This window comes from Protopterus annectens, chromosome 1.part1, assembly GCF_019279795.1.
Source record: "Protopterus annectens isolate FY-2018-M chromosome 1.part1, PAN1.0, whole genome shotgun sequence".
Classification (NCBI taxonomy): Eukaryota; Metazoa; Chordata; order Ceratodontiformes; family Protopteridae; genus Protopterus; species Protopterus annectens.
This window is the reverse complement of record NC_056726.1, coordinates 22,431,087-22,448,418: the sequence shown is the minus strand read 5'-3', so window position 1 is coordinate 22,448,418 and position 17,332 is coordinate 22,431,087. Positions and strand designations below refer to the sequence as shown.

Here is a 17,332-nt window from a genome sequence, read left to right as displayed (position 1 = left end):
AGCATTCATAGCCAAGAGAACTTCCACCTGGTTTAAGGCCTCCGTCCACTGATGCTTTGGAAGGTCTGGCCATCCGCTTGGCCTTGGCAAAGTAAGAAAATGGAATTTGTAACCTCTTAAAACCACATCCAAAACCCACTTTTCTTGCGTTATTTGAGTCCAATTTTGATAAAAAAAAAAAAAAAAAAAAAAAAAAAAAAAAAAGTTTTCCTCCGAGGGGGGCTTCCAGGAAAGAAGTTCCTGTAGCCCAACAGAGGGAGTCGTTGAGTTTGTTTCCTTTGAGTTTGTGACCAGTCCTCTCCTCCCCTAGGGGTGGAAGCAGTCCACTGTCTTGGTCTATAAGAGGCTTGTGTTTGAGGCCTTCCTCTGGAGCGTCTATATCTACCCCTCTGAGGCCTGTCTGAAGTGGGAAAGGACCAATTTTTTGAAGGCCAATTCCTGCTAAATCGAGGTGGCTGCACCTGTAAGAAATTTTTAATCGTTTGCATGGATTTCACCTTATCCTCCATCTTTTTAATCACCTCTTCAGCTTTTGATCCAAACAAAACATTATGCTGAACAGGAGCATCCAATAATTTAGCCTTTACTTGTTCAGGCAAATTTTGTTCCCTTAGCCATGCATGCCTTCTAATGACTGTGCCAGAGGCCGCAGCCCTACAAGAAGCCTCCAAGGCATCAAATCCACAGTGTAAACCATGCTTCCCAACTTGTTCAGTGGCATGCAATAAGTCATGTAATTCCTTATCATCTGCACAGGCAGAAATGGAAGTAAGCTTTTGTTTTAAAACAGACAAGAGGAATTGCTGGTACTTCAGCATATGAAACTGACAGTTTAAAGCCCTAATGGACAAAGTAGCAGAAGTGTACACCTTTTTGCCCCATCTTTCTAAGGATCGAGAATCCTTTTCAGTAGGAATGGGATTTTTAGCAGAAGCGGCCTTAACTCCCTTAGGACCCTGAGAAATGGTTTCAGGGTCAGCAGAAGGGTTCTTGTATAAAAACTGGTGGGAATCAGAAACCCTGTAATATCTATCAGGCTTAACAGGAGCAGGAGGAAAAGAGTCAGGGGTTAAGTTAGCCTCCGAAAAGGCATCATCCACAATATCCAAAACAGGAGGAATAGTCAGGGGTCTATGTTGGGAAAGAAGAAGAAAATCCCTCAGCCTTTTCTTAGATTCCGAATACTCCTGTCCTTCCCAGTGGAAATGTTCCCTCATTTCATGCAAAGTTTCCCCAAAAGAGAAATCCTCAGGGGGAGAAGCTGAGGGAATGGATTCCTCAGCATCAGAATCCTCATAAGGAGGAAAAGAATATTCCTGGTCAGAAGAAGAAACAGGGGAAACAGAAGCCTGATCAGAGGAATCATAGTAAACATCCTGCCTTGGCCTTTTATCTGGAGGGGGATGTGAACCCCTAATCATAGTAAGTAAATCCTCCGCCATATTGAGTAACTCTTTCTGCGACTTGGGAGCCGGTTCAGAAGAGGCCTGTGTTGCAGTCTTTGATTTAGAAGGAGTCTTTGCCTTTGCCTTTATTAGAAGCTGAGTAGGCCTGAAAACCTCTTCGGAAGCCGGTACCTGCACAGCGGCTCCAGACCCATCCGAAGGAGCATTGTCCGAAGGTCCTGCAAATAGAAATATTTAAAGGCCTGGTTGGCTCCTCATGAGAGTCCGTTTCGGCCATCGGTTCTGAAATGGCCGACGACAGGGGCTGCAAAAGCACCTCACTGACAACGGCCGAACCTGAAGCTGGCTCCGCTTGTGCGCTATCAGATTTGGACCTCGGAGGCCTGTCTTTATCCTTGCGACGTTTGTGAACTCCGGCAGCCGGAACCGTATCAGACGACATTTTGTAGTTAAAGCGCCTACCAAAGTAATGAAAAGCAAAATTGTACCTTCGCTTAATTGTACGTTGATTGAATCTAGCACAAAACCGACAACTAGCTACGTCGTGGTCAGGGCCTAAGCAAGGAATACAAGTAAGAATGAAAATCCTTATGAGGTATTTGCTTCCCACATGAAATACAATTATTAACTTTTTCTGACATCGGAGTGGAGCAAGAAAAAAAGTTTCCCCAACGGGGTACTTAGCTTTGAGTGGAGAAGAAAATCTTCAGACTGAAGTTTCAGAAAAAATAGGAGTCAGCCGACCGGCACTTGCAAACTGCTATCACCGCACGGCAAGAAAGACTGGAGAAGATGGCGTCGGCTGTCGGCTTTGTACTCCTGGCGCTCTGACGTCAGGGAGTATGGTTGAACAGCCGACGCCGGACCCAGACTTTGGGATTCTGGCCGACCGAGGGTTGCCTGCTGGCAGGGGAGAACCCTATAGTCATGACTGCAACAGTGAAACACGATGAACATCTGGGTGGCTGCACCTGTTAAGAAATCTTTGACTGTTTGCATAGATTTAGTCTTTTCTTCCATCTTTTTAAGAACTACTACTGCTTTTCTGCCTAACAAATGCTCCTGACTTAATGGAGCATCTAGTAATTTTGCTTTGACATGGTCAGGCAAGACTTGTTCTTTTAGCCAAGCATGCCTTCTCAGTACAGAACTAGTGACAGCAGCCCTGCAAGATTCTTCTAAGGCATCAAAGAGTACAGTTGTGTACACTTACCATAAATGTACATGTTCGAATGTATTCACTGTAGTCATAACATTTGGGTTATCTGCCTGCAGGTAGCCCTCAGCCGGCCTGAATACCAGAGTCTTCAGATTCCTGCGTCGGATGCTCTCTCTTCCATGACGTCAGGTCGCCAGGGGTATAAAACATGCAGCCGATGCCTTTACATCAGTTCTTCTTGCCCCAGATGTCAGGTGCCCCCCACAATGGGGAGCAATATGTTATGGTACACCTCCATCAAAAAGCAAATACACCAGAAAACAAATAAACAAACAAGAAGGAAAGGTAGAGCCAAGAGAAGTCTGGGTTGGAGGGAGGGTAACCAGGACTGCAACAGTGAATACACTAACATCTAAATTTATGGCAAGTGTACACAACTGTACTATGTTCTTCGTATTTCACTGTTGCAGTCATCACATTTGGGTTGATTCCCAAAGCTAAGGAAGGGAGGAGGAAGTTAGAGAGCATTAGGGACAGCTATTGAGCCCTGCAAGACTGCAGTGGCAAAACCAGCTCTGGATTTGGAAAAAAAAAAAAAAAAGGCATGTGGTAATGCTTGGTGAACGTACGTACAGAGCTCGGTAAGCAACTTCTAGGATGTCCCTGGTAGGGACTCCTCTGAGAAAGGCTGCAGAGGTGGATGCAGCCCTGGTGGAATGTGATGTGATCTTATCCCTTGTGGGGTAGGTTTTCCATGGTGCTTGTAGCAGAAATGAATACAATAGGCTATTCCATTTGGAAATGGTTTGCTTTGAAATGGCCTTCCCCTCTGCCCCTGCAGCAAAGCCAACTAGTAGCTGTTCAGATTTTCTGAGGCTTAGTCCCGTCCAAATAAAATCTAAGTTGACTGTGCACGTCCAGAGTGCAGTATTCATCCCCCTTCGTTTTGTGGATTAGGGAAAAAAGTAGGCAAATGAATGGACTGATTTAGGGCCACACTAGACACCACCTTAAGCATAAAGGAAGGATTGGTCCTGAGGGAAACCCTGTCTGAAAGACGAATGAAAATCTCCAGGAGATATTTGCTTTCCACAGGTAAGACAATTGTTAACTTTTACGGACATCGGCTGGAGCAAGAAAAAGAATCCCCAAAGGGGTACTTTCTTTTTTGAAGACTTTGGATCTGAAACTCGAAAATGAAAATTTCAGGAGTTGGCCGACCAGCATTTGCAAACTGCTTCTGCTTCAGGCACCGCACGGCAAGAAAGACTGATGTAATGGCGTCAGCTGCATGTTTTATACCCCTGACGTCATTGAAGAGACTGCATCCGATGCAGGAATCCGAAGACTCTGGTATTCAGGCCAGCTGAGCGCTACCTGCAGGCAGAACCCAAATGTGATGAAAGCAACAGTGAAAAGTGAAGAACATACACATTGCAAAGTATGTTTACTAACTTGGTTTGCAGAATGCATTCACTCTTGTAAATCTTTATTTTCTGTATAATCTGGAAGTAACACCATTTTTTGTTTAATTAGTTCCATAATATGTTGCTGGTATTTCAACATGTAAAACTGGCAATTCAAAGCCCTGATGGCAAGAGTTGCAGGGGTATATACCTTCTTACCCCATCTGTTTAAAGCTCTAGAATCCCTGTATGAAGGGGTTGGGTTTTTGGCTGTAGTAGCCTTAAGATCCCTGGGAAATGGTCTCTGGATCCGCAGTAGGATTCTTAAAGAGAAATTTGAGAGTATCAGGTACTCTGTAGTACCAGTCAGGTAGAGGCCTATGCTGAGGCAAATCTAAAAATTCCCTGAGTATCTTTTTTGGACTGAGGATAGTCCTGGCATTCCCAGCGGAAATGCTCTCTTAAGGTATGCAAGGTTTCACCATAAGAGAAATCCTCTGGAGGGGAGGCAGGGGGCATGGATTCCTCTGCATCTGAATCCTCAAAGGTAGATAAGGGTATTTCCTGGTAAATCAGAAGGGTCAAAGTCATCAGACTCCTGGTCTGTAGAATCGGAAAGAAATTCAATTCTTTGTCTTTTGGCAGGGGAAGGCTGGCTTCCCATAATTAGAGTAATAAGGTCTTCAGCCATTCTTAAGCATTTGTTTTTGTGGCATGGGAGGATGAGCATGCGCTTTGGACAGCGGTTTTCTAGGCGTAGTGTGAACTCTGGGCCTGAGAAACTTGGTAGTTTTAGTAGGAAAAAGTTGTCGGTTTAATATGAATATCGGTAGATCGGAATACACCATTGGAAGCCAGTGCCTGCGCAGCGGCTCCGAACCCATTCAAAGTAGAGACATCCGTAGGTTCCATAGTCAAAGAAGCATCTCGCAGCATACCAGACTCCGAATGGGTCTCAGCAGAGGCCCGCGAATCTGTAGAAGCGGGCATCAGGGGCTGCAAAGGCACCTCGCTGAATACTGGCAGACTGGCGACAAGCTTAACGGAAGCGTCGTTTGCAGATTTTGACCTATGCGGTCTCTGTCTTTGTGCTTTTTCAGAAGATCGGTAGTCAGATGGCTTACCGAAACCATTTCAGAATACAGAGAACGAGAGCGAAAGAATTTAGCTACAAAAATATCCCGATGACCAATGGTTTGGGTGTTAAACAAGGCACAAAACTGAGTACTAGGGACCTTGTGGTCTGGGCCTAAACAGATGACACAGTAAGAATGAACATGACTGTGGAAATCAAATACCTCACAGAGAAGACAATTGTTAATTTTTCAGACATCGGTTAGAGAAAGAAAAAAAAAAAAATCCCCAATGGGGTACTCAGCTTTGGAAGACTTCAGGTCTTAAACTCGAAAAAACGAAAATTTCAGCTAGCGGCCAGCTGGCACTTGCGAATGGCTTCTGCTTCGGGCTCCTTCTCGGCAAGAAAGACTGATGTAATGGCGTCGGCTGCATGTTTTACACCCCTGACGACCTGAAAGAGGTGACAGCATCAGACGCAGAAATCGCAAGACTCTGGTACTCAGGCCGACTGAGGGCTACCTGCAGGCAGATAACCCAAGTGTGCCGACTGCAACAGTGAAACACGAAGAACAAAGTTAAACATGTATTTCAGTTACCGAAAACACTCAATGAGCTAAATAGAACAATTTCAAAAAAAACCCCTTTACTTGAGTACATCCCCAACACGTAATCACTGCACTTAATCAAGTTTAATACAATACAATAGAATTACCCTTTTGAAGAAAGGAAAACAAAATGTAGGGAACATGGAACTTCAAGAAGTTAAAAAGTTAAGCAGTGCTCCACCTTACTGATACCATCAATTTGTTTTTAAAGGCCTATCAATTAAAAAAGTAAAAATAAAACTTTGGACATATGACAATAACGCACAAATATCCAACCAGTTCTGGTTTATTGTACAACACAAACAAATCCCTCCCTCTCTAATCAGAGAGGATACACAAATGCACTCCATAAAAATGGACTTTGCATTATACTTTATTATACACAAGTAGAAAGTTTCAAGTTACAAATCTCTTCCCCATTCACACAGGTATAAACTTAAAAACAAGCTGCGCTTTTCAATAAGAAAATGGAAGCAAATGTAGAGTAAAGTAAAATGGCAGGAAAGTTTTTGTGGCTCTGAATTTTAGAATCGTTTAATTGCATCATCAATGTCAGACATCTGGTCTTTTAACTGATTCCATTGCTCTGGACTCAAAGAAATACCTAAAAGAAAAAAAAAAAAATCTGAAATGATCAAGGTGTTCAATGCTTTTTTAAACAACCAACATCATAATTTAAGTATACTTCATATTAAACTAATATTACTTCATAAATGAATTGGGTTTTATTCCAACTAAAAGGATGTGTTTGGAAGAAAGCTTAAACATTACGACTTGCAACTGTATGAAGCACTCACCATAAAGTACAGCTCTTTCAGGAGCTTACCACACTTGCAGATGTTAAAGTACATCACATCTCAGTCTTTACCCCCCACCACCAAAAGCAGAGTCTCGATTGCTTCCCTCCTCACATCCAAACAGACTGATGAGAGATGTCAGCAACACCACCTTCAGTTCTTTTCTGACATGACTGAATAAATGCCCTAGTGATGGTATCAAAGCAAAATGTGACCCGTAGGACAAAACCCCAGGGTTAAAATGCAAAAACCACATTGCCAAAAAGGCCGCCTCTCAGAGTACTATAAAGACCTCAAGGAAAAGGAAATGAGAGGGAAGGTGGAAAACATGGCTCCCAAAAAGTCTAACCAAATTTTATAGGGCCCAAGACTCTCACAAACTGGCTTTAAAAGAATTCTCTAGACAGTCCAGCTTTGCCCTGGTCTTTTGGAGTTACAGCAGTGGAACTATTTTGGCTCTATGCACAAATCCCTTTCCCCGCGACAGAACAAGATCCTTCGCTGCTTTGGGAAAACAAAGTACACCTCTGCAACCTCACTTTTAGGGTCCTTGACTATCAGACTGATCAGAAGAAGTGCCATGAATCTTCTCCTCACTCAAGGTCAAGGCTAAGGAAGAAGGGATTAAAGGCAAGGACCTAAAAAGGGAGATGCCTGAAATTTGGATCCAATGTGCCCAGGTTGCCAAGTACTTCATGAAATTGTCTATGATGCCTTGGATGCATCATGCACAGCAGCAGCTTAAGATTGTGTTATGAAGAGACGGGACTAGAAAGAAGTTATGTACTCACCATAACGTTCCATCTGAGTTGTTATACATTTTCTGCAACCTGTGGGTATTCGGAACCATATCAGATCGGAGCTGGCAACATTTTTCAAGCATCTGCTCTAAGCTCCTCCCATTACCCATAACCTCTCATATCTCCTACCTTCCCTCAGATCGAGTTTGCCACTATTCAAACTATCAGCAACTCAATAACAGCACTAACCTAGAACAGGTTTGGGGGAAGGAGGGTGGGACGGCTGCATAAAACAAAGTATAACTACTCAGATGAAACGTTATGGTGAGTACATAAATGAAGTGAACTACTTCAGATAAAGAAGTTATCTGCAACCTGCGAGACGGTCCCCAGCTACCAAAACTCCTAGGAGGCCCTCATAGAAGGATATTCTGGAGCACCGCATAGCCAAAGGATGCTCTCCCTCTAGAGATCAAATCCAACTTATGAGAAATAAATGTATGTGACCTTGCCCAGGTCGTTGCTGCACAGATATATACAGTGAAACCCTAGACCAAAAAGCAGCAGAAGTTGCCATACATCTGGTAGAATGAGCTATAACAGGACCAGGTGGGGACAGACCTTTATCTTTATAGACTTGCAGTATACATTGTGTAATCCATCTAGCTAAGGAAACCTTGGAAATGGCTTTGCCCACAAAGGGTATAGAAAAGGAAACAAACTGATCAGACTTACGAAATTGTTTAGTCCTATGTAAACAGAAACGAAGCTGTCTATGAACATCTAGCAAATGCACCTTATATTCACCCTTGTTCTGAAAATTTGGAAAGAAAGCAGGCAGCTTAAATCTGGTTAATATTTGATTCAGAGGCAACTTTCGGTAAGAAAGAAGGGTTTGTGTGGAGCAAAACCTTGTCTTTATGAAAAAAAGTAAGGGAGCATGGCAGACGCAGCTTAGATCTCAGAAACCCTTCTGGTCGAAGTAATGGCCACTAGAAAAGCTGTCTTCCAGGACAAGAATTTCAAATCTACTGATGCTGCTGGTTCGAATGGGGGAGCAACCAACGCTGCAGAACTACGGAAAGGTCCCAAGGAGAATTTGAATCCTTAACCGGGGGACGCAAAAGAAAAGTGTCTTTCAGGAAAGCTTTACACAGTCTCAAAGAGGCCAGAGAATTCATATTTTCACCAACGTGAAAATTAGATATGGCTGCCAGTTGTAATTTCACAGTAGAGGAAAGTACACCATAAATGCAGATGTTAGAGTGTATTCACTGTTGCAGTCATTACACTTGGGTTATCCTGCTGGCAGGCTACCCGCAGTCGGCCTGAATTCCAAAGTCCTGGTCCGGCGTTGGTTGCGGTTGCCTCTTCCCTGACGTCAGTGCGCCAGGGGTATACAAGATGCAGCAGACGCCATTTTCTTCAGTTTTTCTTGCCCCAGATGTCAGGTGCCCCCCAAAAGGGTAGGCTATACACATTGCTTATAAAAAGCATACACTAAAATAAACAATACCTTCATCTACAAGCAAATACACAACATAGGTTGTATAGGATAGAGAAGTACAGGCAAGTCCCTGCAAAGAAAGGGGGATGGTGGGTAACCTGGACTGCAACAGTGAATACACTCCAACATCTACATTTATGGTAGGTACACAACTGTACTATGTTAATCGCGTTTCACTGTTGCAGTCATTACTCTTGGGTTGAATCCCAAAGCTGAGGTTGGGCGGCTGGGTCTAAATAGAATTAGGAGTGGCTATGAGGCCCTGCAGAACTGCAGTGGCAAAGCCTGCTCTGGATTTAGAGTAAACAGGTAAGTGGTAGTGCTTGGTAAAGTGTGCATTGAACTCAAGTTGCAGCCTCCAAAATTTCCTTGGTTGGTACTCCACTGAGAAAAGGCTGTTGATGTGGCTGCTGCCTTGGTAGAACGTGGCCTAATATTCTTAGGCACTGATTTGCCATGCTGTGCATGGCAGAAATGAAAGCAGTGTCCTATCCATTTTGAAATAGTCTGCTTTGAGATAGCCTTTCCTTGTGATCCTGCAGCATATATGCCACAAAAACTTGCTGTGTCTTTCTGAAAGCTTTAGTTTTGTCCAAGTAGAAGCGTAGCTGCCTGTGTATGTCCAAAGAATGCAGAAGTCTCTCCCCTTTATTCTGGGGATTTGGATAAAAGGTTGGCAAATGAATGGTTTGGTTACGAGCCACACTGGATACTACCTTTGGCATAAATGTTGGGTTTGTCCTTAGAGAAACCCTGCCCGGATGGAAAAAAAGGTTCCACTACCATTAATGCCTGTAACTCAGACTATTCTTGCTGAAGTTATTGCTAAGAGCAGAACTGTTTTCCATGATAAGAATTTTATCTCAGCTGTATTGGCTGGCTCAAAAGGAGGCAGTGTGAGCTTTTCCAAGACAAAGTTGAGGTCCTATGTAGGTATCGGTGCTCTCCTTTGGCGTCTTATGTTTTTGGCCGCTCTGAGGTACTGCCTTAGCAGCGGATATGAAAAAATAGGAGGTTCCGTACTGTAATGGGCTGAAATGGCAGAGGCATGGATCTTAATTGATGAGAAGGATAAAGAAGTTATGTACTCACCATAAAGTACAGTTTTGTACCTACCATAAATGTAGATGTCCGAACTGGATAGCATCTGCAGTCATAACAAATGGGTTGTCCTGTCGTCAAGCAGCCCTTCGGTCGGCCGGATTCCAAAGTCCGGGTCCGGCATCGGCTGATGTCGCACTCCACCCGACGTTATCTCTGCTGGTCTTCGGGTATACAGGCATCAGCCGACGCCATTTTCCTCAGTGTTTCTTGCCCCAGATGCCAATTGCCCTCTTGGAAAGCTAAATTTTGGATAAATGTCAATGTTCCCAAAACAGTAGAAGGCAAACACAAAAAATAAACATGTATGTACATATATACAAACAAATACACCATAAGAGACTCCCCCCCCCCCCAGCTAGCTATTAGGAGGGTAAATACCCTAGGAGTACCGCAGAGGGGAAGGAGGGAGGGTAATCCTGACTGCAGATGCTATCCAGTTCGGACATCTACATTTATGGTAGGTACAAAACTGTACTATGTCCTTCATGGATGCATCTGCAGTCATAACAAATGGGTAGAATACCATAGCCAAACTAGGGGAGGAGGAATAATAATTATGGTGTAGTCAGGATCCCTTGCAGTACAGCAGTGGCAAACCCTGCTCGGGATCTAGAATATAGAGGTAAATTATAATGCTTGGCAAATGTATGCACGGAGGTCCAAGTAGCCGCCTCAATAATGTCCTTGGTAGCCACTCCTCTTAAGAAAGCTGTGGTAGTGGCTGTAGCCCTTGTAGAATGAGGTCTTATGTTCTGTGGAATTGGTTTTCCATGGGAGGAGTAACAGAATCTTATGCAATTTCCTATCCATTTGGAGATTGTCTGTTTGGAAATTGCTTTTCCTTCCCTTCCTGTTGCATAGGCTACAAAGAGCTGGTCAGTTTTTCTGTTACCTTTGGTTCTGTCCAGGTAGTAGCGTAACTGTCTGTGTACATCCAAGGTATGCATTATTCTTTCACCTCTGTTTTGTGGGTTGGGAAAGAAGGTAGGTAGGTGGATTGCCTGGTTTAAAGACACTCTGGATACCACCTTAGGCATAAATGTAGGATTAGTTCTCATGGACACCTTATCTTGATGGAAGATTAGGAAGGGTTGCACTGCCATTAAGGCCTGTAGTTCTGAAACCCTCCTTGCTGAAGTAATAGCCAGTAGGAAAGCAGTTTTCCATGACAGGTGTTGTAGATCTGCTGTTGCTGCTGGTTCAAACGGAGGGAGTGTCAACTTTTCTAGTACAAAATTCAAGTCCCATGCTGGTAATGGTGGTTTCCTAGGTGGTTTTACATTCTTGATCCCTCTGAGAAACTGCCTGAGTAGAGGATATGAAAAGACAGGAGGATCAAAGCTGTATTCTGCTGAAATAGCTGATGCATGTATCTTGGAGGAATAGGACAGGCCTGTATGTAGAAGCTCTGCCAAGTACTCCAGAATGTTAGCAATATCTATGTTCGACACATCTTTTCCTCTTTCAGTACTCCAAATGACGAACCTTTTCCATTTTCCTGCATAGTTCCTTCTTGTTGAAGGTCTGCGGGCTTCAAGGATAATGTCTTTAACCCTTTGTGAAAGGTCTGGGTTAGTTACTGCTATGTGATGTTCCAGGCAGTCAGTTGCAAGGTTTTTAGGTTTGGATGTATGATGTTGTAGTTGTTCTGAGTTAACATCAGAGGCATCAGGGGAATTGACCACATTTTCTCCCGAGACATGCTCCTCAGCAATGGATACCAGTGTTGTCTTGGCCAGTTTGGAGCTATCAGAATTATCCTTGGGCGTTCCTCTTTGATTTTCAGTAGAACCTTGTGCATCAAGGGAAGAGGTGGGAATGCATATGCTGTCAGGCCTTTCCAGCTGAAGGATAGAGAGTCCACCTTCCATGCAAGTGGGTGGAATGTCCTTGTGCAGAATTTTTTGAGCTGGTGATTTTGTGGGGAAGCGAATAGGTCTATTTGTGGCATTCCCCATTTCTTTGTGATGGCCTTGAAGATGTCTGGGTGTAGCATCCATTCGTGAGCATCCGAGGTGGTTCTGCTTAAAAAGTCTGCTAGGGTGTTTTCTTTTCCCGGTACAAATATTGCCTGTAACTGGATGCTGTAGCTGAGAGCCAGATTCCAAAGGTCCAAAGTCATTCTGCATAGGGGGTAAGAATGAGTGCCTCCCTGTTTGTTGATGTACCACATGACTGTGGTGTTGTCTGTCCTTATCATCAAATGGCCTTCTTTGAGGAATGGTCTGAATTTTAGGATTGCCAGTTTTACTGCCAGCATTTCATTTTGCTTTATGTCCAGGTGCAGCTGGTCCTGGGTCCACAGTCCTTGTACGCATTTGTCCAGCATGTGTGCCCCCCATCCTAGGTCTGAGGCATCCGTTGTGATGGTTTGGGTTGCTCGATAGTTGTGGAAGGGTAAGCCTGGGTTTGACTGGCATGCCCGAGCCCACCATAGGAACTCCTGTTTTAAGCATGGGATTAGTGGTATTTCTGTTTCTAAGCTGTGCCTGTGTTGAGACCATAAATTCTTTAGGTACCACTGTAACTTTCTCATATGCAGTCTGGCATGTGGGACCAAGATTATGCATGATGCCATGAAGCCCAAGGTCTGCAGAACTTTTCTTGCTGTTAGTTTGTTCTGCTTTGTTAATGCCAAGAAGTAAAGAGGAGTTCTTTTGTTTTTCTGCAGTTAGGAATGCCATCTGTTTTACTGTGTCCAATTCACCCAAGAAAGTTCTTGTCTGAGATGGTATCAGTCTTGACTTTTGAAAATTGACTGTGTATCCCAGGGCTTGTAGCAAGTAAATGACCCTTTGTAAATCTGTTGTCAGCTTGCTTTTGTTGTCCGCTTGTAACAGGCAGTCGTCCAGGTATGGATAAATTTGGATTCCCTGTACTCTGCAGTGAGCGATTACTGATGCCAGGCTTTTTGTGTATACTCTGGTCAGTAGATAAGCCAAAGGGCAATGCTGAGAATTGATAATGCTCTGATCCTGCAAGAAATCTGAGGTATCTTCTGCAATTTGGTCGAATGGGGACGTGCAGGTAGGCCTCCTTGAGATCTAGAGTTACCAGCCAACACTCCTTGCCCAGCATGGGAAGAAGTTGCTGTAGGGTCAGCATTTTGAATTTTGGGACAATGATGTATGTGTTTAAGATGGACAGGTCGAGAATAGGTCTCCAGTTTTTTTCTTTTCTTGGTACTAGGAAGAGTCTGGAGTAGAATCCTTTGCCCTGTTCTGTTATTGGTACCCTTTCCACAGCTCTCATTTTTATTAATTCTGCTGTCTGGTGCAGGGCTTCTATTTTCTGATTTGGGGCCAGGTTTGGCATTCCTCTCTTTACTGGTAAAGTGTGGAAGTGGAACCGGTAGCCTTGGTCTATGGTTTGCAAAATCCACTTGTCTTTTGTAATATAGTGCCAATTTTTCGAGAATAAGGCTAACTTTCCGCCTAATGGTGCTGCTATTTGCTCCCTGGTAGGCGGAGTCAGAGCCAAGTCACTGTGATTGTCCTGTTGTAGTGGCAGTGGTTGCGTCTGTGCCTCGGTTATTGCCTTGCCACTGTCGTCCTCTGTAGGCACCTCCTCTGGATTGGTTTCTGCCCCTAGAGCGTCTGTTCCTGCCCCTTTGGGATCTTGTGGAGTCAGGAAAGGACCAATTTTTGGCAGGCCAGTTCCTGATAAACCTTGGGGGCTGAACCTGTAGGAAATCTAACTGTTTGTACAGATTTTGCCTTCTCTTCCATTTTCTTCATTACCTGCTGGGCAGGTTCCCCAAATAGACTGGCCTTATCCATAGGAGCATCCAATAGCTTAGCTTTAACATGATCCGGCAAGACCTGTTCTTTCAACCATGCATGCCTTCTTAACACTGTGCCAGTCATGGCTGATCTAAATGAAGCCTCCAGTGCATCATAGCCACATTTTAAAGAATGGTTACTAACCTGCTGGATGTTATTCACCATTTCTAATACATATTTCTTATCTAAAGAGTCATCAGAGGACAGCTTTTTAATTAACTGATCAAGCATAAACTCTTGGTATTGGATCATGTGAAACTGACAGTTTAAAGCTCTAGCTGAGAGAGTAGCAGAGGTGTAGACTTTTTTCCCCCATCTCTCTAAGGACCTGGATTCCCTTTCAGAGGGGATAGGGGTTTTTTGCTGTGGTCGAGGCCACTGCCTTAGGCCCCTGGGATATAGTTTCGGGGTCTGCAAGTGGGGCCTTGTATAGGTGGTGATGAGTGTCTGGCACCCTGTAAAATCTATCTGGTTTGGCAGGGGCTTGAGGTAAAGAGTCAGGTGCAGTGCAGACATCATTAAATGCATCGTCCACAACAGATAGGACAGGAGGAATAGCTAAGGGCCTATGTTGTGGTAAGTGCAGAAAAGTCCTAAGCCTTTTTCTTGAATCTGAGAAATCTTGGCCCTGCCATTTGAATTGTTCTCTCATGGCATGTAAGGTTTCCCCAAAGGAGAATTCCTCTGGTGGAGAGGCAGCTGGAATGGATTCTTCAGCATCTGAATCTTCATAATTGGAAAAAGGAGCCTCTGGCTGGTCTGTAATGTCCGAGTCATCCGCAGAATCATCAGAGGACACAGGCTCGGGGGGCTCTGCTCTAGGTCTCTTTTCTGGGGGCTGAGAGGCCCTGGCTGGGTGAGATTGGGATCCCCTAATTAAGGATATTAAATCTTCTGCCAGAGTAAGCATTTGTGAACTAGAAGTGGGCCTGAGTGAGGGTGGTTTAACAGGCACTGATTTAGCTGATTTGGCTGCTTTAGCCCTGGCAAAGGCCTTAATAGACATGGCTGCAGGAGGCCTAGCAGCACCACGTGCTGGAGTAGAGATATCCAAGGGGATGGTGTCTGATAGATCAGTAGGGACCACAATTGTAGGCAAAATTTCTGAGGCTGATTCAGCTAAGGTAGCAGGAACCTCAGTAGTAGTCGTGGATTCGGCTGAAGTTTGACCAGTTTTCTCGGTTTCGGCCGAAACAGAGACACTCGCGGCTTGCTTAACCGTGGTTTCAGCCGAAACCGCGGACCGCGAGTGTCGGTCTTTTTCTTTGCGTTTAACAATTTGGGTAGTCGGAGGATCCGACGGCATAATGTACGCAAAATCTGAGCCGAAAAACTGTTCAGCAAACTCCGACCGACGCCTAAGCGTTCGTCGGTTGAAGGAAGCACAGGCCAAACAGGCTGCTACGTCGTGGTCTGGGCCTAAGCAAGGCAAACAGTAAGAGTGGAAATCTTTATGAGGTATTTGTTTCCCACAAGTTAAACAGTTATTGACTTTTTCTGACATCGGCTGAGGCAAGAAAGAGTCCCCAACGGGGTACTTAGCTTTTTAGAAGTCTTCGAAGTAGTATTCGGTAGTAGTAATCTCTGGATCTGACCGACCGGCACTTGCGAACAGCTTCTGCTTCGGGCGCCACGCGGCAAGAAAGACTGAGGAAAATGGCGTCGGCTGATGCCTTTATACCCGAAGACCAGCAGAGATGACGTCGGGTGGAGTGCGACATCAGCCGAAGCCGGACCTGGACTTTGGAATCCGGCCGACCGAAGGGCTGCCTGACGACAGGACAACCCATTTGTTATGACTGCAGATGCATCCATGAAGGACATCGTTCTGAGTAGGTACTTCATTTGTCTGCAACCTGTGGGTATCTGATCCAAGCCGGCAGCTTTCCAAGCTACAAGATCCGAGCTTCTAGCTCCTCCCCCTACCCATAATCCCCTGCTACCTGCTGTATTACCTCAGATCGACTTTTTGCCTCATCACCCAACTAACAACCTCGAGAGAGGAATACACCATATCTAATCTCCTGACAAGAAACTTACAGGTGACCAGAAAATCCCGAAAAGGTTCGGGGGATGGCAGGGGGGTTGCAGACAAATGAAGTACCTACTCAGATGAACGTTATGGTGAGTACATAACTTCTTTACCTGAAGTAGTTACTTCATTTGCTCTGCAACCTGTGGGACAGAGTCCCCAGCTACTCAAGAAAAACCTGGGTGGCCTTTACGGAAGGATATTCCGAAGCACCGCGGAGCCAAAAGAAGTCCTGCCTCTCGAAATCATATCTAGTTTATAATGAGAAATGAACGTATGAGAAGGGGACCAAGTAGCTGCTGAACATATGTCGTCCAAGGGAACCCTGGACCAAAAGGCTGCTGAGGTGGCCATAGACCTTGTAGAATGGGCGCGAATTCCAATAGGGGCTGGTTTGCCTGACGATATGTACCCGTGAATTATGCACTGACAGATCCAATTTGCTACAGTCACTTTGGAAATGGCTTTACCCCATAGCTGATTTTGTAAAGGATACAAACAACTGGTCCGACTTGCGAAAATCTTTAGTTCTGTGCAAGTAGAAACGTAGTTGTCTGTGTACATCCAGTTTGCGCAACTTGTATTCCCCTTTGTTCTGAAAATTTGGGAAGAACACTGGTAAATTTATTGACTGATTAATAATTTGACTCTGAAGCCACCTTAGGCAAGAAAGACGGGTTAGTCCTGAGGGACACTATCCTTGTGAAAAATAAGGTAAGGGGGTTTCATACACAGAGCTTGAAGTTCTAAAACCCTCTTAGCAGAAGTAATAGCCACTAAGAAGGCAGTTTTCCACGACAAGAACTTTAACGGAATCGAGGCCGCAGGCTCAAAGGGTGGACTTGCCAGGGCTAGTAAGACTAAGGTCAAATCCCATGGGGGCACCAGAGTCTTCACAGGCGGCTTCAAAAGAAAGATGCCCCGCAAGAAAGTTTTGCATAATTTTGTAGATGCCAAGGACCCTAAGCCATCACCTACATGAAAATGGGAGATGGCTGCCAACTGCACCTTAAATCGTAGCACTTGCTCCCTGCCGAAAAATCAGTGACAGGAAGTCCAGAATTGTTGGAATAGGAACTGTAAATGGGTCCAGGCCCTTGTCTTTAGCCCAGATGGAGAAACATTTCCATTTACTATTGTAAAGTTTTCTGGTAGACGGCTTATGAGCCGCGACCAGTATGGCCTTAACAGGAGAAGAGATACCTGGAGTCCTAGCCATCATTGGAACTGGATCAACCAAGCCGTAAGCTTGAGGTTCACCAGGTTCGGGGTTTGGCAACCCGCAGGATGCGAGATCAGGTCTGGAATGGGATCCAGAATCCATGGAGGAGCCAGACTGCGAGACCGCAGATAAGGGAACCAGATCTGTCTAGGCCAGAATGGGGGGCTATGAGGATAACTCTGCTCCCCAACAGACAGGCTTTCTGTATGAACTTTATCATAAGCAGGAGGGGGGGGGATAAGCATGAACTAGAGCGTCTCTGGGATTCTCCCCTTTTGGGGGGGGGGGGAAGTATTGCGAAGAACTCGCTGCATTTTGTGTTTAATGGAGAAGCAAAAAGATCACAGCGAGGCCAACCCCATTTTGGAAGATCTGCTTCAACAGATGGATTGAGAGACCACTGCATACAGAGTGAGAAGTACGACTCAGTTTGTCCCCCAATATACGTACATTGGACCCGGAATGTGCATTGCTACCAGAAACCGGTTGGTGGAT

At 44.8% G+C, this 17,332-nt stretch overlaps 1 protein-coding gene across 2 annotated transcripts in view; it reads right to left on the bottom strand.

The window, feature by feature from the left end:
• Positions 1-5,923: 5,923 nt before the first annotated feature.
• The window catches only part of SUB1 (SUB1 regulator of transcription), a 155,575-nt gene continuing 144,166 nt past the window's right edge, over positions 5,924-17,332 (bottom strand). For both annotated transcript variants that reach the window (XM_044073441.1, XM_044073442.1), the window contains exon 5: positions 5,924-6,257. In XM_044073441.1, the coding sequence (XP_043929376.1) occupies positions 6,178-6,257 (80 nt within the window). In that variant the 3' untranslated portion in view covers positions 5,924-6,177. The remainder of the gene's footprint in view (positions 6,258-17,332) is intronic.